The sequence below is a fragment of the Heterodontus francisci genome, chromosome 8 (assembly GCF_036365525.1).
Source record: "Heterodontus francisci isolate sHetFra1 chromosome 8, sHetFra1.hap1, whole genome shotgun sequence".
NCBI classification, from domain to species: Eukaryota; Metazoa; Chordata; class Chondrichthyes; order Heterodontiformes; family Heterodontidae; genus Heterodontus; species Heterodontus francisci.
This window is the reverse complement of record NC_090378.1, coordinates 79,767,330-79,789,554: the sequence shown is the minus strand read 5'-3', so window position 1 is coordinate 79,789,554 and position 22,225 is coordinate 79,767,330. Positions and strand designations below refer to the sequence as shown.

Here is a 22,225-nt window from a genome sequence, read left to right as displayed (position 1 = left end):
AGTCAATGGAAATAGAGGGGAAACTTTCCGCTGGTTGGAGTCATACATAGCACAAAGGAAGATGGTTATGGTTGTAGTTGTTGGAGGTCAATCATCTCATCTCCAGGACAACACTGCAGGAGTTTTTCAGGGTAGTGTCCTAGGCCCATCTTCAGCTGCTTCATCAATTACCTTCCTTCAATCATAAGTTCAGAAGTGGGGATGTTTGCTGAAGATTGCACAATGTTTAGGGCGGCACAGTGGTTAGCACCACAGTCTCACAGCTCCAGTAACCTGGGTTCAGTTCTGGGTACTGCCTGTGCGGAGTTTGCAAGTTCTCCCTGTGATCGTGTGGGTTTCCGTCGGGTGCTCCAGTTTCCTCCCACAGCCAAAGACTTGCAGGTTGATAGGTAAACTGGCCATTGTAAATTGCCCCTGGTGTAGGTAGGTGGTAGGAGAATGGTGGGAATGTGGGATTAATGTAGGATGAGTATAAATGGGTGGTTGTTGGTCAGCACAGACTCGGTGGGCCGAACGGCCTGTTTCAGTGCTGTATCTCTCTATGACTATGTTCAGCACCATACGTGACTCCTCCGATTCTGAAGATGTCTGCGTAGAAATGCAACAAGACCTAGACAATATCCAGGCTTGGGCTGATAAGTGGCAAGTAACATTTGCACCACACAAGTGCCAGGCAACGACCATCTCCCCTTGACATTCAATGGTAATACGATTACTGAATTCCCCACTATCAATATCCTGGGGGCTACCATTGACCAGAAACCGAACTGGGCCAGCCACATAAATACTGTGGCTGCAAGAGCAGGTCAGAAGCGAGTAACTCACCTCCCGACTCCCCAAAGCCTGTCCACCATCTACAAGACGCAAGGCAGGAGTATGATGGAATACTCTCCACTTGCCTGGTTGGATGCAGCTCCAACAACACTCAGGATGCTCAACACCATCCAGGACAAAGCAGCCGGCTTGGGCACCCCATCCACAAACATTCACTCCCTCCACCACGGACGACAGTGGCAGCAGTGCATACCATCTACGAGATGCACTGTAGCAATGCACCAAGGCTCATTAGACAGCACCTTCCAAACCAGTGACCTCTACCAACTAGAAGGACAAGGGCAGCAGATGTATGGGAACATCACCACCTGCAAGTTCCCCTTCAAGCCACACACCATCCTGACTTGGAACTATAATCATCACCCCTTCACTATCCTGGAACTCCCTTCCTAACAGCACGGTGCATGTACCCACATGGATTGCAGTGGCTCAAGAAGGCAGCTCACCGCCACCTTCTCAAATGCAATTAGAGATGGGCAATAAATGCTGCATTGCCAGCAATGCCCACATCATGAACGAATTTTTTTAAATGTGGGAAAACAGAAATACACAATATTTAAATGGTGAGCAATTGGCAACTGTTCAAGTCCAACGGGACCTGTGTATCCTTGTGCGTGAGTCACGGTAAGCTAAAGTGCAGGTGCAGCAAGCAATTGGGAAGGAAAATAGTACGTTGACCTTTATTGCAAGAGGATTCGAGTACAGATGTCTTGCTGCAATTGTATAGAGCCTTAATGAGACTGCACCTGGAGCACTGTATACAGTTTTGGTTTCTTTAACTAAGGAAGGATATACTTGCCATCGAGGGTTTGCAACAAAGGTTCACCAGACTAATTCCTGGGATGACAGGATTGTCCTATGAGGAGAGACTGAGATGACTAGGCCTGTATTCCCTAGAGTTTAGGAGAGGTGATCTCATTGAAGCACACAAAATTCTTACAGGGCTCAACAGGGTAGATGTTGCTCCTGGCTGGGGTTGGGTGGGGGTGCCTAGAACTAGGCGACTGAGTCTCAGAATAAAGGATAGGCCATTTAGGACTGAAATGAGGAGGAAATTCTTCACTGAGGTTGGTGAATCTTTGGAATTCTCAACTGCAGAGGGCAGTGAAGGCTCAGTCATGGATTATGTTCAACTCAGATTGATAGATTTATTGATTTTAAAAATATCAAGGGATATGGGGACAGTGCAAGACAAATGGCATTGAGGTACATCAGCCGTGATCTAGTTGAATAGCCGACCCCTGCTCTTATTCCCTACGTCTGTCATCGATTAAAGTTTTTGAGAATCACATAATAGAATCTGTGGTAATGCTGAATGGGAGGTGGATGAAAGGAAAACAAAATGAAGTGCCTGGATGGGGCTTACTGATTTGTTAAAACAAAGATACAAGAGTCATGTAAAAAAATAGGTATAGCAAAGCTTTGTAAAATTTAAACACAATCCTTGCACTGAAATGTGCATTACACTCTACAAGGACTCAAAACAATCAAGAACAAGAGACAAACAATTTTATTTAGATTTTAAAAGTACAACTTATAAGAAATGACTGGCAATATAAAAAATGTCCTTCCTCTTTCACAGCAGGACGTGTTTTTATGTTAATAGTACAATTTGAAACTGCTGGTACACTGAACACTGATTAACTTATGCCATTTCTTTATTGTTTATTACACTTTTGAGGCAAGTTGGCATTGAGTGAACAAAGACTGACCCAAAAAGTTTACACACTGCCCCCAGCTATGAAACCAGTTTCCTTACCTCCATTTTACTACTGCTCACTTCCCCAAGCCATTGAAAAAACAACACAAAACTATTGGAATGTATTAATTTCAAGGGGATCACTAGTGAAAGACTGGCATGGATTTGGCCTTTTAATAAACATACACAATAGCACTGAAAGTCAGTGCACTATAATATGCTGCAGCCAGTATAAGCACAATATAAAACACACAAAAGGTGCACAACAGGCCCAAATTTTGTTCAACAGATTCTATCAATTTGGAAAAATGACTGAAATCAAGATGGTTTTGTTCATGTGTAAATGGTGCCCTTGACTTCCCTTATTGGAGATTGGTACTCTGGAATTTGTGCTAAAATATTTCCTGAGACCAAGGATATGAAGTTGCTTAGTTGCAGATCTGTCAAAAAGTGGTACAGGGGTGCACACTGAGAAATCAAACTTTTTCAAGTCGTTCTAATTTAGAGCACTCAAATGGTTTCTAAGCTAATATCTCTGATAAGATTCTGAGGGGGCTTGCAGGGCAGATGCTGAGAGAATGTTCCCCCTCGGGACAAATCTGGAACTGGGAGACATAAGGCCGTAATTTTTATGGTGGCCGGAGGGTAGCCGTCCACCAGCTGAAAAGTCAGTGGCGATCCCACCTCTGCCAGGCCTGGGGACCCAGACCAGATTTTACAATCCCCAGGCCCTTAATTGGTCTTAGGTGGGACTTCCACCTCATTGAGGCAGGAAGTCCTGCCTAATGGAGCTGCCGGCCAATCAGAGGGCCAGCAGCTCCAAATCCCAACAGTGCCACCAGATGTTGCCACAGCTGGGACTGCAACCCAGCTGAAAAATAAAGATGTCGGGGAGCACCAGAGAATGAAACTTTCTGGAGCCTCGCTGGGAGCAATCGGTTGGGCTCTGGCGAGGCAAGGGACAGTTTGGGCACCGGGGGCAGCCCTCCGTCAGGCACAGAGTGCCCGATCAGGATGCCCCCCCAGGGCCATCTACTGTAGGCCTGCTACCCGACCCGACAGCACGTGTCAGATTCGGGTTAGGTTGCACTTCCGGCTCAGACGTTTGGGCTCGGGTCGGACATGCTTAAATCACAGGTAAGTGGCTCCACTGTTAATTTTTGGATTAGAAAGGTGGTTTTGTTATTTTAAGCTTGTGTAGATCAGCAAAGTGATAAACGGAAGGTAGGTTAACTGATGGTTGGGTCGGACGCGGGAAAAAAATGGAAGGGCTCGGGTCGGGTTTCATTTGCAGACCTGAGCAGGCCTTTACCATCTACTTCTATCAGGCAGTTTTTCACCCACCCGCCAACCGTAAAATTCCCATGGGGGCCGTTAATTGGCCACATAAGGGCATTGATCAGACCATTTCTTGCCGCTGCCCCACGTAAAACGGCAGCAGAGGCTGGTCGGGAAGGGGCCCCCCCCCCCACCCCCCACTCCATTTTACGCACACCCCTCTCCCAGCCCGCTCTTTAGTGGGACATAAAATTCCGACCATGGTTGCAAAATAAGGGCTCTCCTTTTAAGACTGAGATGAGGAGGAATTTCTCCTAAGAGGGTCATTAATCTTTGGAATTCTGTTCCCAGAGAGCAGTGGAGGCTGTGTCATTGAATGTATTCAAGGTGAGCTAGGCAGATTTTTGATCTACAAGGGAATCAAGGTTATGGGGGGCAGGCAGGAAAGTGGAGTCAAGGCCACAATCATATTGAATGGCGCAGTAGGCTCAAGGGGCCGAATGGTCTACTCCTGCTCCTATTTATGATCTTGTGTTTAGTACAGAATGTAATTTTCTGTAAACATTAATAGCCATCTATTTATGCAGTGCTTGGTTGCCAACATGTTATTTTACAGATAAAGTTCAAGATGTGTAGAGTTACCAAAACAGACCTTTTGAAAATTAGCTCGATGCAATTCTTTCCTTTATTTTTTTTTTTGCCATGTGGAGCAGGAAAACATGGTGAAATGATTTTCCGTGCTAATCTTCCTTTAGAAGGGAGAGGGCAAATGGCCATCAGGAGGGAAGAGGTGTTCTGTAAATTGTTGCTACTGCCTCAGTTGAAGACAAAATTTGTTCGATCCAATATCAGTATTTCCAGACAGAAATACAATGTCAAGTGTCCATCTTGGCATTTGCATAGTTTGACAGAGCACAAGGTGTGGAGAAAAGCAAGGGAAAGATGCGTAATTTAGAAAAAAGACAGCACAAAGCAGAACCACATTGGTGCGCCACCACAAATTGCTGGCGGACAGATCACTGCCCAGAATTACATTTTTCAGGTGGGACTATGTCAGAAGATCAAGGATTGAGCAAAGAAAGCTAGGTAGAGGGGTGGCCAAACCATGTTCTGCCATCATACCTCTATAACCTGGTTGCAGAGTGGTGTTGGCAGAGACTAAGAAAAGGTGATCTGTCCAATCCTTCTATTTAGGGATTGACATGTTTCCAAAAGATATGGATAAAATATTCATTCTACAACTCTTGCACACATATCCAGTAATACTTAAGACTCCAGCCACAAATAAAGAAATGCAAAAGTGGCATTAAGGCCACAATATATATTTTTAAAAGCTCAAATCAAAATACAAGGTCAGAAATTGCTGGGAAGTTGTGCCATGAAAATGATGCATTGATACTCACCATTATTAATTCAACCATTTGCCATTAATTCAGATTCTCTTAAAATTTCTGGACAATATCAATGCCAATAAGTCCCTTGACCCCATGAGACTCCCTTTTGCACTTAATGGCAATCCCAATAATGTTAATTACATTACAAATTATTCCCACCAGAGCCATTTAGGGCTGATAAATTAATCCAGAAATGCCACAAAGCAGACTTAAAGCAAAACAGTAGGACTGACACCATTCCCAATGACATTTACATGTAGATATTGAACCCTGCTGTCTCACAAATAGATGTAGTTACCCCATTCCCTGCACAACGTTTGGTCTTAAAGCTGAGTAGCTCAAAGCTTGAACAAATTTTGATATCTGTTCCAAATTCATTCATTTTGCCTGATGGCTTACTTTACTCTTGATTCTGGGGAAAGATTCATAACTAAGCAAGTTTTTAAAAAATCAAAGTGGGTAATTTTGTTTTTAATTCTATCCATGTATCAGGAGTTTGCCAACCATCAAGGATGAAGCTGAACTTGTTGTCATGTGATCTGTACTGCAAGATGGCTGTAAAAACAAACTGGTTATATATGTCTATAAAAAAAGTTATAAAATATCAACTTCATTTTAGACTTGGCTCAGTGGTAGCACTCGTGTCTGACTCAAGTTCATGAGAGCAAGCCCCATTCCAGAGCCTCAAGTACATAAATCGAGGCTGACACTTCAGTGCTGCACTGTTAGAGGTTCTATCTTTCAAATGAGATGTTAAGTTGAGGCCCCTTCTACTCTCTCAAGTGGGCGTAAAAGATCCCATGGCATTATTTGAACAGCAGCAGGGGAGTTCATCCAATGTCCTGGCTAATATTTATTCCTCTATTATTAAAAACATATTATACAGGATCATGTACTTTGTACTTCTTACTTGTGTGGCCTTGCTTGGGCCAGTTGGCTTCTTTGTTTCCCTACATTAAGACAGTGACTAAACATCAGAAGTACTTAATTGGCTGTAAAGCTGAGACATCCTGAGGTAGCAAAAGGTGCTATATAAGTGTAAGTCCTTTACGAAAATGATTTAACCTGCTGTTCCAAAATGGTAATCAATAGACATTCAAGGTCACAAATTACAAAAAGCAATTGAGCAGACAACATCCTGTACTCTGAAATGTCAACACTGAAATCAGTTCTGCAGCAACAAGTGAAAACATTTCTCACAGCAGCTTTTTGGACATTATTTGGACAAAAATTCACAGAAAAGTGAATGCATTTTAGAAATGCACTAAACTGCATTGTGCAATGAATTAAACCAATAAAACTGTATTCAAAGGTTAGATAAGGAGTTACAAGCCAGTTTCTATGACATCAGACAGTGTGCGCAAATTTCCAACTCTTTAAAAATAGCACCTGAGTAACGTACCAGCCTTTTAAATCTCTCCCAGCTAAAGATATAATTTAGCATTACACTGCCACAAAGGGCAATGGAATCCATCCTTTCACGAGGTATGAGTGCTTATGACAAACAGAAGCATCAAGTATTTGTGCTATGACACATACACTGCCATGTAACTGATATTAGACGATTACTTTTTTCTTGCAGTGCATTATCTGGAGCCAAGTGTTTTTATATATATTTTTTAAACAAATTACATGCCAAAATGGCAGAATAGAGATCCTTTATTACAATTTGTGGCATTCATACAATATGGCCAGACACTGAAAATAATGGGCTTATTTTACATGTTGATTTTAAATGAATCAAATGGCGTTTTATGATCAAGACCAAAGACTAGTCACTGAATAGTTTACAAGCATATTCCAAATGCTTGATCGCAGGTTGGAATATCAGCAGTACATTGAGAAAATCTTTTCATCTCTCCAGCAGCATTTCTCTATCATTCATCAGCCAGCAATTGTTCAAGCTATTAACAAAACGATCTCCTAAAAATGATCATGTTTGACAGCGTCAAAGCAACCCCCCACCCCACCAAAGAGATTTTTAAAATATGTTGCCTATTCAGTGCCCATTAATCATACATTTATTTCAAACAAAACATTTCACAAGGTCCCTTTCATGGACATTTCCAGCCTTCAAGCTAACACATATCCCAAAAATATTTGTACCCATTTTAAATATATCTTTGGATGAAGAATTGTAATATAAAATGCAATATTAATCTGATCTGTGCTTCACCTCTGAACATGTTGAAGCATGTGCTGCTTTTCAAAACACTGCTTCCCTTTGAGATAATGGAGTTTCAAATCATAAATTGTCTTTGCGATACATTATAGGCCTTGGAGAGGGGTATGAGAATAGCAAATACTTGGGAGTGCAAAGTTCTGGGGTGGTGTGGTGGGGGCGCAGGACGGGGGGGAATCTATACAGTAATAAGGAATTAACTGGCATTAATGCTAGATGTGTAACAATTTGGAATAAGATTTCAGTTGCTATTTCCCACACTGATCTCAAAGGTTTTGTCTGACAAGGGAAACCAAATAACTTGAGTATGAATTTTTGGGGAAGAAAACTGTTACCAGTGTGATATGCTCAATTATAGTCTTGGACAATAACTCTTGCCCTCCCCACTGGAGTGCTTTCAATCTCAAGCAACTCTGTATACAATGAAGGACAAACCTGCACGCCACTATTTTATGACACATATTGGCAGAAAGAATGATTTACCAGAAGTAGTTATTAGAGTTCCAGGCACCAGCCCTCAATTCAGTCATCACCCCCTTGCAATTAAAAACTGAGCACTTCACAGAGCAAGTTAGAGTCCTGTACAGCTGAGCACATGCAGCTTGGCTGAGCCAAGGGCAGGAGAAGCAATACATTGGTCTGTAAATGCACTCTTTCCAAGGAATGACCAGCATAGTTCAAGATCCATATCAGTGTACACAGAAAAAGAAACATTTGGCACAGGATGACTTTTCAATGTGGAATCAGAATGAAATGTGCATTAGGAGACAAAACTGTAATTGAAAGTATATGGCAATCTCAGAAAAAATATTAAACAGGTCCCTTCAGCTCCATCCCATTGCCTTTGGTGTAAAGTCTATTCAGTACACAACCAACTACCAGGAAAAGCAAAAAGGTTCAGATAGGAATTAATTCCCCCCAGACCCCCGTTCAACCTTTTATGATAAATATTGCTTTAAAATACCTTTTATTTCCCAGTGGAAACTGTTGGTTGGATAGCCACCTTCTGTCATGAGGAAGGGCAGACTAGGGCTACTGTTTTTTCCACAATACTGCCAAGGACTGCTTGGATTGGTTAACAGTAAACAAGACATTGCTGGGTGAGTTGGCATGTCAGCTACCTTTCTTCTCCACTCCTCACCCTCCAAGATAAGTTCTGCATTGTATTAGCACATGTAATTCCATGTTTAGAAATAAAAAATCTTACTAGTGGTAGGTACTGGCCACAGTGCTCAGGAGTAATAACTGTGGAACCGTTGTAGGGACATGCCCAAAACATGACTATGTAAGGCAGTTACATTGATTAAAAATTAATCATTGGGGTAAACTTTTAAAGTAATTTCCTATAAAAGGGCCTTAAAAGTCAACATATTTTCCTGGACTATATACAGTGTGGTGCTATATACACTTAGAACCTCCTAAATGCTACCCTGGGCATTAACTTTCCTTGGAGGAGAGGATGAAAAGACAGGAAAATGTGTTGTTTTATTCATTATACATTTCAGTTTTTTTTGGCTTCCAATCCAAGATTTCAAACAGTAGCAAACAATCCAGAAAAAGTAATACAATAAAATGTATACTAAATGTCACTTGTAATAAGCAGCCACCTTTACATGTTACTACAGTACGGACTCACCTCACTAGCTTTCTCATTTGAAAAATCTAATAGTTAAAAGGAAACTGATGATTTATAAATTGACATTTTCGCAGTTAATGGATTCAGAATTAAACTCCAATACTCAAGACATTAACACCTTAACTTCACTGCTAAGATTCAGTTTTATTCCTTGGAGATGGTTATTTTGGCAGCTTTACTACATTAGGACAGGTGCAGGCAAGTGTGCTCTTTTTAGATTATTCAACTGTAGCAATATAGATTAAACAAAATGAAGATAATCAGCCCCCAGGATTTTCGATTTCTGAAACCCCACAGCTTTAAGAGTGAATCCATTATCAAAATGAAGTCTGCTGTTGGTAATTTTATTTTCCCTTTATTTTGAAAAGTTCAACTATTACTGTCCTAGAATGAATAAGCTAGGTCAAGATCTGCCAATGCAGAAACATAGCATTATGCTGATTGTTGCAGGAGACTATCCAGGCAGATCACTCATGAGCAAATTCAATCCTATGATATTAAAAACAAATATTTTACTTATCAGACCGGTCAACAGTAAAGTTGTCAATCATGCCAAACAGCATCATTGACAGTAACTATGATATAATTCTAACCAGAATGGTTGAGAAATACAAAGTGAATCTAGCTTAATCAGTAAATGCATTGCCCAATGTGCTGGCCCATGGAGATCATTCCCAGTGACATGAGTTAGCTCATTTCAATTGGAATGGCAATGGGGGTATTATACCTGGCCTCACCATAAGGAAGATAAATATTGGCCAGGGTTCTCAGCATAGGCTCAAGTATCCAGATTGTCATTCTAGATGAGGAACAAGAAGGTGATAGACATCAAAGGAACCGTACGACAGGTCAGTGTCTTCAACAATATAAAAAAGGCACCCAAATATAATAAAAGGTGAAGAACCATATATAGTTCAACACTGGAATATTCCATTTGCTTCTCCGATACAGTCCAATAAATAATTCACAAATATAGGACTATCAATTTGGCCTTATTTTCTACCCCCATGAAATCAGTTTTTAGCTATACACAATTACTTAATCCGTGCTTCTGTGACTGATGCTTTGGAAGGTGGACAGCACCAAAACAGCTTACTAATCAATTTCCTCCTCTCTAGAAAATTCCTGTATCCCTTCCAAAATTGTCTGACAGATAAGGACCTCGCCTGGTGGGAATGCTAGCCCTGAACCTACCTCTTACTAAATTTCTGGTGCCATATGCATTGCTAAACTGAGAAATTATCTTCCTCCTTTAAGTTTGTACTGTTGTATGAAATAATTAAATGATACCACACTTGCAAACTGCTTCCTGTGCATATGCAGCAAAAGTTTTTTAAGGCATAATTCAATCAAGTCTATATTTTCCTCAAGGTTTCTATATGGGGGGAAATTAAAGATCCAAAACTCCCTCCCCTCCAGTCAGTATTTTGTTTCAAGCATTCCTCCCATTCATGATGCAAAAGGTGGCTGCTTAATACAGTATATATAGCACTAAATTTGTATTTCGCCTGTCATTAATGGTTCTTGGAGAACATCCAACTCTATGACCAAAACTTAAGACAGAGGAGGAAGCAGGCACTATCTGGTACAAGAGAAACATTCATTTGGTTTATGAAAGGTGCTGCCGTATTCTGACAAAAATGTTCCCAGATTTCTGTAAAGACCGGGACCATTGGTTGCATCCATTACAAGTGCAAGCGACAGGTCCAGGACCGTGGCTTCAACAAGTCCAAGAAGGAGGGCTGCAGAGAACAAATATATTTTTATTTTCAAAATAAAACACATTAATTTGAATAAACTCTTCCAGTTCATTTTTACATATGGACTTACATTAGTAAGGGGACAGTGCTGCTGGGCATACCACTCTTGTGAATATAGACACACCAACATGCCCTGGCCCAGAAACAGCGAAGTCCACATCACCACATTCCAGACGGGACCTTTCCGGCGGTCATGCAGTACGAAATTGAACGCCACTAATAAAGAGGAGGAGGAGGAAATCCATGAACACTGGAAGAAACTTTCACCATCAAGACAGCAGTTACTGACCATTAAATGCAAGTTGGTAGCAGCCTAGACCGCAACATTGCATTCAATAGCACGGTTCCGTTCTACACATAAGCTATTCAGTAGGCTTCAAAAAAGTGAACTGCCAACCAGACAGTCCTGTTCTCACATCTCCCACTGGAAAATTTAACAGCACGAGGGGATGAATGACAAGGGTGCATAAAACATTTTTCTAACTACAAATAAAACAGGTTCATCTGTCTATTGTTATTATAAAGTAATCAAACAATACACATCAAAACATAAAGCATCAGAATACTCATGATCCTATAACACAATCACTCACCTTTGTAATGTTATTAGCAGATAATAGTAATAAGTCAACTTAAATAGGGTTATGATTTAGTTGAAGTTAAAGGCGAGTGGAATTAAGGTAGGAAGTGTAATGCTTCCTCAACAGCCTAATGAGTCAATGTACTGCCCAGTGTGGAACTAAGCTATGCTGACCAGAAAGGCAAATCTCAGCTAGCTCAGGATAGGGGTGTTACAATTGGCCTGTGTACACACAAATATGTGTTTTCTTGTCCTCACTAGTATACCAATGAATCACAGTGGAAATTCTCAATCAGTGGGCATTGAGCAAGGACTTGGAGTAAAAGGAAAACTTTTAAAAAGCTCCAAGTCCACAGACCTTCCCCTGACATTGTCTCAAAATGATGGTTTGCGCCTTGGTGGTCAACTGTGTAAGACATTGCCTGGCATGGCTGAGGGGCTTCACTCGGTCATAGCAGGCCCTGCCACACTTGAAGCAGTAGCCTGAGAAGGTGCAGGATTCACTGGCCTCTTTTCTCTGGGCCCTTTTCGCAACCAGCTGAGCTTTTTGTTTCTCCTTGCTTCTTCCAATGCCCCTCCGAGCAGTCAGCCTCCAGAGGTCCCAGCTGTTGGTGGCTGTTCCCCAACTGTCAATGTCTGTCATCTTTATCTTACTTGCAAGTGTCCTTGTAGCAAAGGTATGGACATTCAGCAGGTCATGACCCAGTTGCCAGTTCATCATACAGAAGGTCTCTGAGTCTACATCTAACATCCATCTGAAGAACGTGGCCGAGGCATTGCAGATGTCGTTGGCTCAAATGAGCATATGCTGATGGAATTGGCACACTCTAGGACCTTTCAGTTGGTGATCTTGTCCCACCAAGAAATGCTAAGGATGCATCTGAGACAGTGAAGATGGAACCTCCTTAGCCTTTTCTCCTGCCTAGCATATGTTGTTCAGGTCTCACTACTGTAGAAGAGTGCACTGAGAACAGAGACTTGGTAGAGTCCAGTACTGCATGCGCAGAAATTATCTCTAATTAAATATCAGGAAGACTGAAGCCATGGTCTTCTGTCCCCACTCCAAGATCCATTCTCCAGCTACTAACTCCATCCCTCTCCCTGTCCACAGTCTGAGATTAAATCAGTCTGTTCACAACCTTGGCATCATATTTGACAGAGATGAGTTTCTGACCTCATACTCGTGCCATCACTACAACCACCGATTTCCACCTTCATAACGTTGCCACCCTCCCCCATCCCCATCTCAGCTCATCTGCTTCTGAAACCTTCATTCATGCCTTCGCTACCTATTGCAACGCACTCCTAGCTGGTCTCCCACATTCTACTCTCTGTAAATTGGAGGTCATCCAAAACTCTGCTGCCCATGTCTGAACTCATTCCAAGTTCCACTCACCTATCACCTCTGTGCTTGCTGACCTACACTGGCTCCCAGTCAAGCAATGGTTTGCTTTTAAAATTCCCATTCTAGTTTTCAAATCTCCCCATAGCCTCACCCTTCCATATCACTAATCTTTTCCATCCTCACAACCCTCCAAGATATCTGCACTCCTCCAATTCTGGCCTCTTGAGCATCCCTAATCTTAATCATCCACCATTGGTGGCCATGTCTTCAGTTGCCTAGGTCCAAGTTCTGGAATTCCATCCCTAAACCTGTCAGCATCTCTACCTCGCTTTCCTCCTTTAAGACACTCTTTAAAGCCTACCTTTTTGACCAAGCTTTTGAACACTTGACCTAATATCTTATTTGGCTCAATGCCATTTTGTTTTATAATCCTGTGAAGTGCCTTGGGACATTTTATTACATCAAAGGCGCTAAAATAAGTTGTCATAGACTTGCAATTTAGTGTTCGCCGTCAGGTTGCTGCTGTAACATTCTTACTCAGTTTGGACATAACTGCTGCAACTTTTGCAATGCAAAAGTTGATTTCAGTATCAAGTGATAGATTGCTGGTGATTGTGAAGGTAACAACTTCCAGCATCACATTGTCAATGCTGATTGATGGTGGTATGGCAATGTCCTGGATCATGACATTTGTCGTACTGATCCTGATGGTCAAAGCAAAACCTTTACAGGCGTGAATCTGTCTATTTGCCGCTGAAGGTGTTCCTCAGTATGGAATGTTAGTGCTGCATCATGGACGAATAGCAATTCTCTGCAGACTTGGCACACTTTTGTCTGGATCTTAGACGGGCAAGGCGGAACAGCTGTCAGTTCTGGCATGTAAGTAGACACCCTTTGTAGATGAACTGAAGGTATATGACATAGAAGAATATGCCAAAAAGTGTGTCGGTGCCAGAACGCAACCCTGTTTGACCCCATTGCGAACCTCGAAGTGTTCCGATGTTGCCCGTCATAGCTGAACTTGTCCCTCACCTCATGAAAGATCATTCTGAGCAGCTTTGCCGGGCAGACAATTTTCTTCAGCAGCTTAAACAGACCATCTCTACTCACATTATCGAATGCCTTGATAAGGTCGATGAAGGAAACATGTAGCCGTCTCCTTTGTTCATGGCATTTCTCTTGCAGCTGCCGGACTGAAGATAATGTAGATTGTGGAACTTCCGATTCTGAAACTACACTGGGATTTGGGACAGATGCGTTCAGCCAAGATCTGCAGTCTGATAAGGGCAACATGGGCAAATACTCTTTACATGATGCTCAGCAGGGAGATAGATGCCTTGATAGTTGTTGCAATTGCCACGGTCACCCTTATTCTTGCACATCACCCATATCCTGAGGCACTGCCCCCACCCTCCAGCAGAGAGACAGAGAAGTTCAGGCAGATGCTGTTTCCCATGCTTGATGAGTTCAGGTGGTATAGCATCATCACCTGGAGCTTTGCCAATGGCAAGCAAGTCAAGAACTTTGCTACGCTCTTACACAGTGGGTTCGATATCTAGCTCTTCCATGACAGGCAAGCTCTCTATGGTGTCTACAGCTTCCTCTGACTGTTTTCTCCCTTGAGTACAACTCAACGTAATGTTCTACCCATCTCTCCATCTGTTTTATTGTAGTCGGCGACGACCTCCCCTGCCTGTTTTCAATGGAGCTGTTTTCTTTGCTAATGGTCCCGATGCCTTTTTGATCCCATTACACATACCTCTAGCATTGTGTCAGAAGACATCTGGATATTCTAGCAAAGTTGTAACCAGTAGTCATTGACGCAACACCTAGCTGTCTGCCGGCCTTTACTTCAAGCAGCCCTTAGTGCATTCAGTCTTCTTGCCCAGATTTCTCTCAATGAGAGTGGATCGCTTGACTTCAATGACAGGTTCCATTACAGCAATGTTAGCCTGACGTTGATACGCGGACAGCCTTTTTGTTCTGAATGGAAAAGCTTCAAGGGTTGCATCCTGAACCTGGTGCACACCAGACAGTGATCCATGTCACAGTCAGCACTATGGTAGGTGTGGAGGATGCTGTTGAGAGTGTCTGGTGATGATCAAGTCCAGTTGGTGCCCATGTCCTGACCCAGGATGTCTCCTAGACACCTTGTGGCATGGTTTGACCTGAATACAAAAAGTGTTAGTTGCACAAAGATCATGGCAGCAGCAAAGCACAAATAGTCTCTGTCCATTTTCCTTTATCTTTCCTGAGCCGTGATGTCCCAGGCAAGAGGGCCATGCCTCATGGTCCACACCCACTCTTAGGTTGAAATCCCCCAGTAGCTAAAAATGTTCTGTCTTAGGGATTCTGTTGATGGTCCAAATTCCTTGTAGAACAGTGTTGGAGCATGGATACTGATGAGGTTAACTGGCCCTGTTTAAGTTGAGAGGCGGATAGAGAACAAGTTCACAACCATTTACCCAGGTTCTATCATCGAGAGCAGAGAGTTCCTTACAGCGAAGTCTACACCTGCTCATGCATTTTCTCTGAATTCTTCCCCTGCCAGATGAATGCATAATGCTTTTCTGTCAGTAATCCATTCGCAGCAAATCTCGTCTGCTGTAGGGAAGCTATGTCAAGGTTCAGCCGATCAAGGTTTGTCGATCACAGCCACCTTGTGGGCATTGTCAACTAGCTGCAAGTCATCTGTCGATCCCATGCACCAGACATTCCAACTTGCCAAACAGCTGGTATCTTGCTTTTCGTTTGTTTGCCTGTGATGGATTTGGTCCACTTGCTGAGCAGAGACTTGAAGCTCCAAGCACTTATTGAAACAGATGGACCATGGCGGATCAGCACCTCACAAGTCAGGTGCTGCCCTGCATGAGGTGGGTGGTAGCTCACCAGTGGGACACAATGGTCCCTCTCACTGTCAGAGACAGCCTGTAGCACCCATTCTTTACACTAATCGAGTTGGGCTCATCACTTGTTGCTGCTGCAGCAAAACCCGCGTCCAAAGGTCAAGTTCCCCCCCTCTTGACCACCCGAACTGGGCCCAAAGGAGTGCAAAACACTACATTCAGTGCCGGCTTGGATGCTGGAGCTACCGGAAAGATGACATTTAGAAATCAGTTCACCTTTGGGCTATAGACCAGATTGTGTGTGTTCAACAGTTGATGTGCCTCATGCATAACTGACGAGTGTTAGTATGCTTCTCATTTTCACACCGCTGGTTAACAGCAATGCAGAAAGGAGAGCCAAATGCGTAAATCTCTCCATCAGTGCACAGCCTCTCCATCAGCAAGTACTCTGCTGTTCCTCCACATGGTAACACATGGAAACTTCGTCCCTTGCAGCCCCTGGCTAAAGCTTCAGAGGAACTCAGAGGAGGTTTAGTCCCCAGACATGGCATGTGGACATGCCCAAGCATTATTGCCTTGTGCATACCTCAGGAGAGGTGATGGCTAGGGGTAAATCGTGCCAAAAATCAGGAGTGAAGTTCACAGACTGCTGTGCTTTACACTATGCTTTAATAACCACACACATTGATAATGATCAGCATTTAATATGTCTGTACAGTAGGTTTTGAAGCAAAAACACAAAAATACTTACTTCCAAAGCACATGAACAGACAGAAGAGGACTGGATAGAAGAACCCAAAGCAAATTGCCAGCACATACTCATGAACTACAGCAGACACTGTGAAGACAGACAACATTGCAGCAGCCCTAAACCGGTGGGTGAACAACTGCAAATAGATAAAATTTAAACAGGATTAAGTCAAGCATTTGAACATTGCAAATTTTGCAAGCTGTGGTTGAATTGGAAGTTAAAAATAGGGCCATTTAGCCTGTAGGCTAGGGTAATTCAAGTACAATCCAGAGACTGCCTGCTTAATCAATCAGGCTCTAAAACCAACTCCAAGTTTAACTCAATTTCAACACTAAATCTTTGGTTTCTGTTTTGCATTGGGACAGAGGTTTATGGTGCCATCTCATGCATCACACCACAAGATTCAAACTTCTTTTAATGATACAAGATAACATGGGAATGCTAAGTAACTTATCGTTGCTCTTCCCCCTTTCCAATCTATACCAGGTCTGCTGCTTTTAATTGATGTGGTGTAGAGCCTTTAAAATGTTAGGTATAAACTCCAAACAAATGCAATATTTTGAAATAAACATTATATTTTGAGCAATACATACTGATGGTTTAAAAAAAACCTTGAAAAGCCACAGCATCATTTTAAAGCTGTAATGAATCTTTTAATTCAATTAACTCAGCTGAATTTTTCTGTATTAAAGATATAAATGCACACTTTCAGCATTTATAAAACGAGCTGAATTTAAAAAATTAACATTTTGATTTGGTGATGGAGTGAATCTGAAGAATGCTGTGTTTTATTTAGTGGAGCACTGTTGGCAGGTGATGACGACGAACTTGGGCTGGCATACATGCTGTTTCTGGAGAGGAGGTTTATGCTTTCTATGAGCACCTACTTGAACTGATACATTAATGCACAACACAACTGGAATTCACAGCTGCCAATTGCCTTGAAATAAAATTAATTTTGCTACCAAACTCATAAGTGCTAGAATTTTGGTGCCAACTTTGCATCAGCCTAAATCCAGCAGGTGTATGATATTTGGTTACGATTTAAAACTGATCTAGCTCTCTATGGTATAAGGCCAACTACTTCAGGATGTCAAGAGTTATACAGTAAAGCTATCCAAAAATCATTAGTGGTATTTCAGGCTCCTTCTATTCTACTGAATGAGACCCCAAAATAGCACTACCGGAATCTCACTACCAGAATCTTAACTCTTCAACCAAAAGCTCATTAAAAGGAAATTCTAATGCAGCCAATGTTTTGCCAATTGGAATTGAACATTAGAAGTCAGAGCAGAACAAATGAGCCTTGACTATGGGAGTGCTATTCTGGGGTCCCATCGGCAGAATAGAGGGAGCCGAAAGTACCTCTGATATTTTAGACAGCTTTACTGTGTTTATATTATTGATGCCAGTTAATATGAAAAATGTAAACGAACTGTAATTTGCTTCTTCCACAACTCTATTAGAGATACGCTTTCTCATGTGAAAACAATGGTTGGAAATAGCTCCTTACCCAAAGAAAATCCTTGTACGCATAATAGTACAGCCAGTCATGGACCACAACATTCCAGGTCCTGTAATAGTTTGCAAATGATGTGGAATTCCACCAGTCCTGAATGGAAATGGGAGAGAGAAAATTTAGAACAAACTGAAAGAAAATTCTATTTCATGGTGGTCCTTATCAAAGTAGAATTGCATTCTAATTGCCACATTCTCCTAGATGTTGCAAAGCAACAGATTTACAAAGAGGTACATTTATCATGGTTTACAATTTAAAACTTGATTGCTTAGAAACAGTTTGTAAACAAACATTTAGTATAGAATTCCTCCAATGCAGCATGGAATATGCTCCAGATAGAAATAGTTGATCATGGGCAACAGTCCACCCTCAAAGTCTCCTGATTTACCTCACCTTCTCAGTTGGTTTTCAACAGCACCACTAAAATCCCACTAGGAAGGGGAGGGGAGGGAATAAATCAGAAGCCTGCATCCTGCCATTGTATTTAATTATATAATACATCAAGGACATCCTTTTCTGGTCTCATTACCCATTTGTGGGAAGCTACAATCAGTATTCTCGTGCCAGTCTCTGGAAGATGCCCTACAGGAATCAGAGTTGGTTTGCCCTCCAGTTTTCCTTATTCTTCAGAAATTGCTGGCTTTTCTTCAGCATTGTGCAAATGGTATGACCAAAATGAAAAATTAACTGTTGATAGGAATTGTGGAAAAGTCCACGCATTTGCTGGTACTATTTGCACAAACAACCACCATTACAACATACTCTAATTTAGAGACGAAAGAATTGAACGCTCAATTCTTGATTCATTGGTGAAAAATCTATGCACATCAACCTAGGTTATCATCAAATGGGAAAATATCTTCAGAGCTGAACACTGCTTGGACAGCTAGATATAAATTTGAGCTAATAGTTTTTAAAAATAAATTAGTTATACAGCTTACACTTTGCTGTATGGCACTCCAGGGGCATAACTTGAATCATCTATTGCAGCTGAATACCATTGTGAACTGGGTAATGCCATTAACGCAATTAATTCTCCATTCAAGAGGTAGGTGGCAGTAAAGGAACCACTCAAAATACTACATCATGACCCTCACAGGGAGGGAAGCGAAGGCGCCATGACCCTCCTGGAGAGGGAAGTGGGGGGGGGGGGGGCGCCATGACCCTCCCAGGGAGGGGAACAGAGGGGGCGCCAGGCACAATAGATGAAAATAGCAGCAGGACTCCAAACTATGCTTCCTGAAATTTAAAAAAAAAAATATCAATGCAAGGGTTACCTTGTAGAACATCCTGTCAGCAAACTGCAGCATTTCAGCAAAGGCATTGAGCCAGCAGTGCAGGAATGCAAAGAAAGCCAGGAACAGCACCAACACACCTAAAACAAACCAGAAGTCAGCTTTACTCCCAGCATTGGCAATGTTGAGATAATTTTCAAAATTCTTGACTTTGACAGCCCTTCATTGATAATGGGGAAATGGCAGACATGTTGAACAATTACTTTGCCTCAGTATTTACAGTTGAAAAGGAGGATAACTTGCCGGAAGTCCCGAAAAAATTAATAGCCGATAGGGGACAGGGACTTAATACAATTAACGTCAAGTAAAACATCAGTAACAAGGAAATTAATAATGGAACTAAAGAGTGAGAAATCCCAGGACCTGACGGTTTCCATCCGAGGGTGTTAAAGGAAGTAGGGGATCACATTGTAGATGCCCTAACTGTAGTCTTTCAGAGTCCCCTAGATTCAGGAGTGATCCCTCTGGATTGGAAAGTTGTACATGTCACTGCACTTTTTAAGAAGGGCAAAAGGAGGAACCAAGGAAATTACAGACCAGTTAGCCTGACATCTGTGGTGGGCAAGTTGCTGGAGTCTGTAATCAAGGATAGGGTGACTAAACACAGTGAAAAATTTCAGTTAATCAGGGACAGCCGGCATGGATTCATGACGGGAAGGTCATGCCTGACAAATCTCATTGAATTTTTTGAAGAGGTGACTAAGGTAGTGGACAGGGGAATGTCTATGGATGTTATTTATACGGACTTCCAGAAGGCATTTGATAAAGTCCCACAAAAGAGACTGTTAACTAAGGTAGAAGCCCATGGAGTTGAGGGCAAATTATTGACATGGTTAGGAAGTTGGTTGAGTGGTAGGCGACAGAGTGGGGATAATGGGTAAATATTCCGATTGGCAGGATGTGACTAGTGGTGTCCCACAGGGATCTGTGTTGGGGCCTCAATTATTCACATTATTCATTAACGACTTGGATGATGCCATAGCAAGTCATATATCCAAATCTGCTGATACAAAATTAGGCAGCATTGTAGACAGTCTAGATGATAGCATAAAATTGCAAGAAAATATTGACAGACTAGGTGAATAGGCAAAACTGTGGCAGATGGATTTCAATGTGGGCAAGTGTGAAGTTATCCATTTTGGACCAAAAAAAGGAGAGTAGGGTACTTTCTAAATGGGAAGAGGTTAAATACAGTGGATGTCCAAAGAGACTTGGGGGTTCAGGTGCATAGATCTTTAAAATGCCACGAGCAAGTGCAGAAAATAATCAAAAAGGCTAATGGAATGCTAGCCTTTATATCTAGAGGATTGGAGTATAAAGACACAGAGGTTATGCTGCAGCTGTACAAAACCCTGGTTAGACCCCACTTGGAGTACTGTGAGCAGTTCTGGGCACAACACCTTAGGAAGGATATATTGGCCTTGGAGGGAGTGCAATGTAGGTTGACAAGAATGATACCTGGACTACAGGGGTTAAGTTACGAGGAGAGATTACACAAATTAGGCCTGTTTTCGCGAGAATTTAGAAGGTAAAGGGGCGATCTGATCGAAGTGTTCAAGATATTAACAGGAAAAGGCAGGCTAGATAAACTATTTTCACTGGCTTGAGATTCTAAAAGTATGGGGCATAGTCTAAAAATTAGGGCCAGACCATTCAGGAGCGATGTTAGGAAGCAGTTCTTCACGCAAAGGGTGGTAGAGATTTGGAACTCTCTCCCACAAACAGCAGTTGAAGCTAGAACAGTTGTTAATTTTAAATCTGAGATAGATAGATTTTTGTTAAGCAAAGATATTAAGGGATATGTGCCAAAGGCAGGTATATGCAGTTAGGCCGCGGATCAGCAATGATCTCATTGAATGGCCGGACAGGCTCAAAAGGCTGAATGGCCGACTCCTGTTCCTATCTTCCTATGTTCTGCTCTACTCATTCTCCAGATCTCTTTCCATTTCATGTCTTGCCCTCGAAAGTAATCCCAGAATTCCTAAACTGCCAAGCAAAGAGAAACGTAAAGACATATCAGAAAGTTGAAGAAACTTAGGCAAATAATGAGGAAAGCAAAAGCAATCTTTCCATTGGGAAAATAGCTTAAGAAATCCAAAGTCACTATGCAAGCATCTGCATCAGATACCTTCTGCAATTTGATAATGGAGAAAGCTTCTGCTTGGTTCCACTCTTCACAAGCATGACTAAAAATAACTTAAAAGGAATGGAGTATTCATGTAATCTCACATGCTAGTGAACATAGAGGAAATTGAATACTGTAAACTGTATAATGGTGCCTCCTGAATCAGCCCTGTAATTAGGTTAATTTAACAGTTATACTACCAGTTAAGAGACAGACAGACAGTTTCCCACTGCTTTCTTGACATTCAGCATAGCCCACAACATATCATAAAAGCAAAATACTGCAGATGCTGGAAATCTGGAAATAAAAACAAGAAATGCTGGAAATACTCAGCAGGTCTGGCAGCATCTGCGGGAAGAGAAGCAGAGTTAACGTTTCAGGTCAGTGACCCTTCTTCAGAACTCAACATGTCATGCTCTCCTTCACATTTCAAAGTAGGCTTGGTTTGTTTGTGTGATTCAAACACACTACTACTGCATCAGTCTCCTGATCACTATTTTCTGGCTAAGAATTGTGCACACATCAATAATTCAGAACAAGCACTTCCTGCATTATATTTAACGTTTCCACTTTCTGGATGACTGTGTAGGGATGAGCCATACCTGGTAAGATGGAGTTGAAGATGCAAAGAACTAAGACTTTCAAACTGAATGGCTCCCGGCTGATATTTCGGAACAATGGAATACAGAGCCGCACAAAAATATAGTAGGCATAAAACAGACAGCCCAGAACCTGAAAGACATTACAAAAATGTAGTACAAGTCAGAAACAGGAAATTTTTCCACAGTGCAATACACTATCACAACAGAATGAGAACTGTCTGACTCTCTACTGCGCCAGCACATTAAGTTTACAGTATGGTGTTGACTCAATTAAAAAAGATCATACATTTGCACTGAATATCACCATGTCACATCCCTCAGATGCATTGCAAGGCTTCGCACAATGAGTTACTTTGGAATACAATGAGTTCAGGTAGAC

At 41.9% G+C, this 22,225-nt stretch overlaps 1 protein-coding gene across 3 annotated transcripts in view; it reads right to left on the bottom strand.

The window, feature by feature from the left end:
* Window positions 1-2,326: 2,326 nt before the first annotated feature.
* Window positions 2,327-22,225, bottom strand: part of LOC137372936 (sterol O-acyltransferase 1-like) — a 107,767-nt gene continuing 87,868 nt past the window's right edge. For 2 of the 3 annotated variants that reach the window (XM_068037448.1, XM_068037447.1), the window contains exons 11-16: window positions 21,847-21,976; window positions 19,102-19,199; window positions 17,819-17,917; window positions 16,306-16,441; window positions 10,854-10,999; window positions 2,327-10,765 (exon numbers count right to left, since the gene is read on the bottom strand). In XM_068037448.1, the coding sequence (XP_067893549.1) occupies window positions 10,709-10,765; window positions 10,854-10,999; window positions 16,306-16,441; window positions 17,819-17,917; window positions 19,102-19,199; window positions 21,847-21,976 (666 nt within the window). In that variant the 3' untranslated portion in view covers window positions 2,327-10,708. Of the gene's footprint in view, window positions 10,766-10,853; window positions 11,000-14,467; window positions 14,877-16,305; window positions 16,442-17,818; window positions 17,918-19,101; window positions 19,200-21,846; window positions 21,977-22,225 lie in introns of those variants that run through there. The other variant, XR_010975530.1, reaches the window with a different exon arrangement.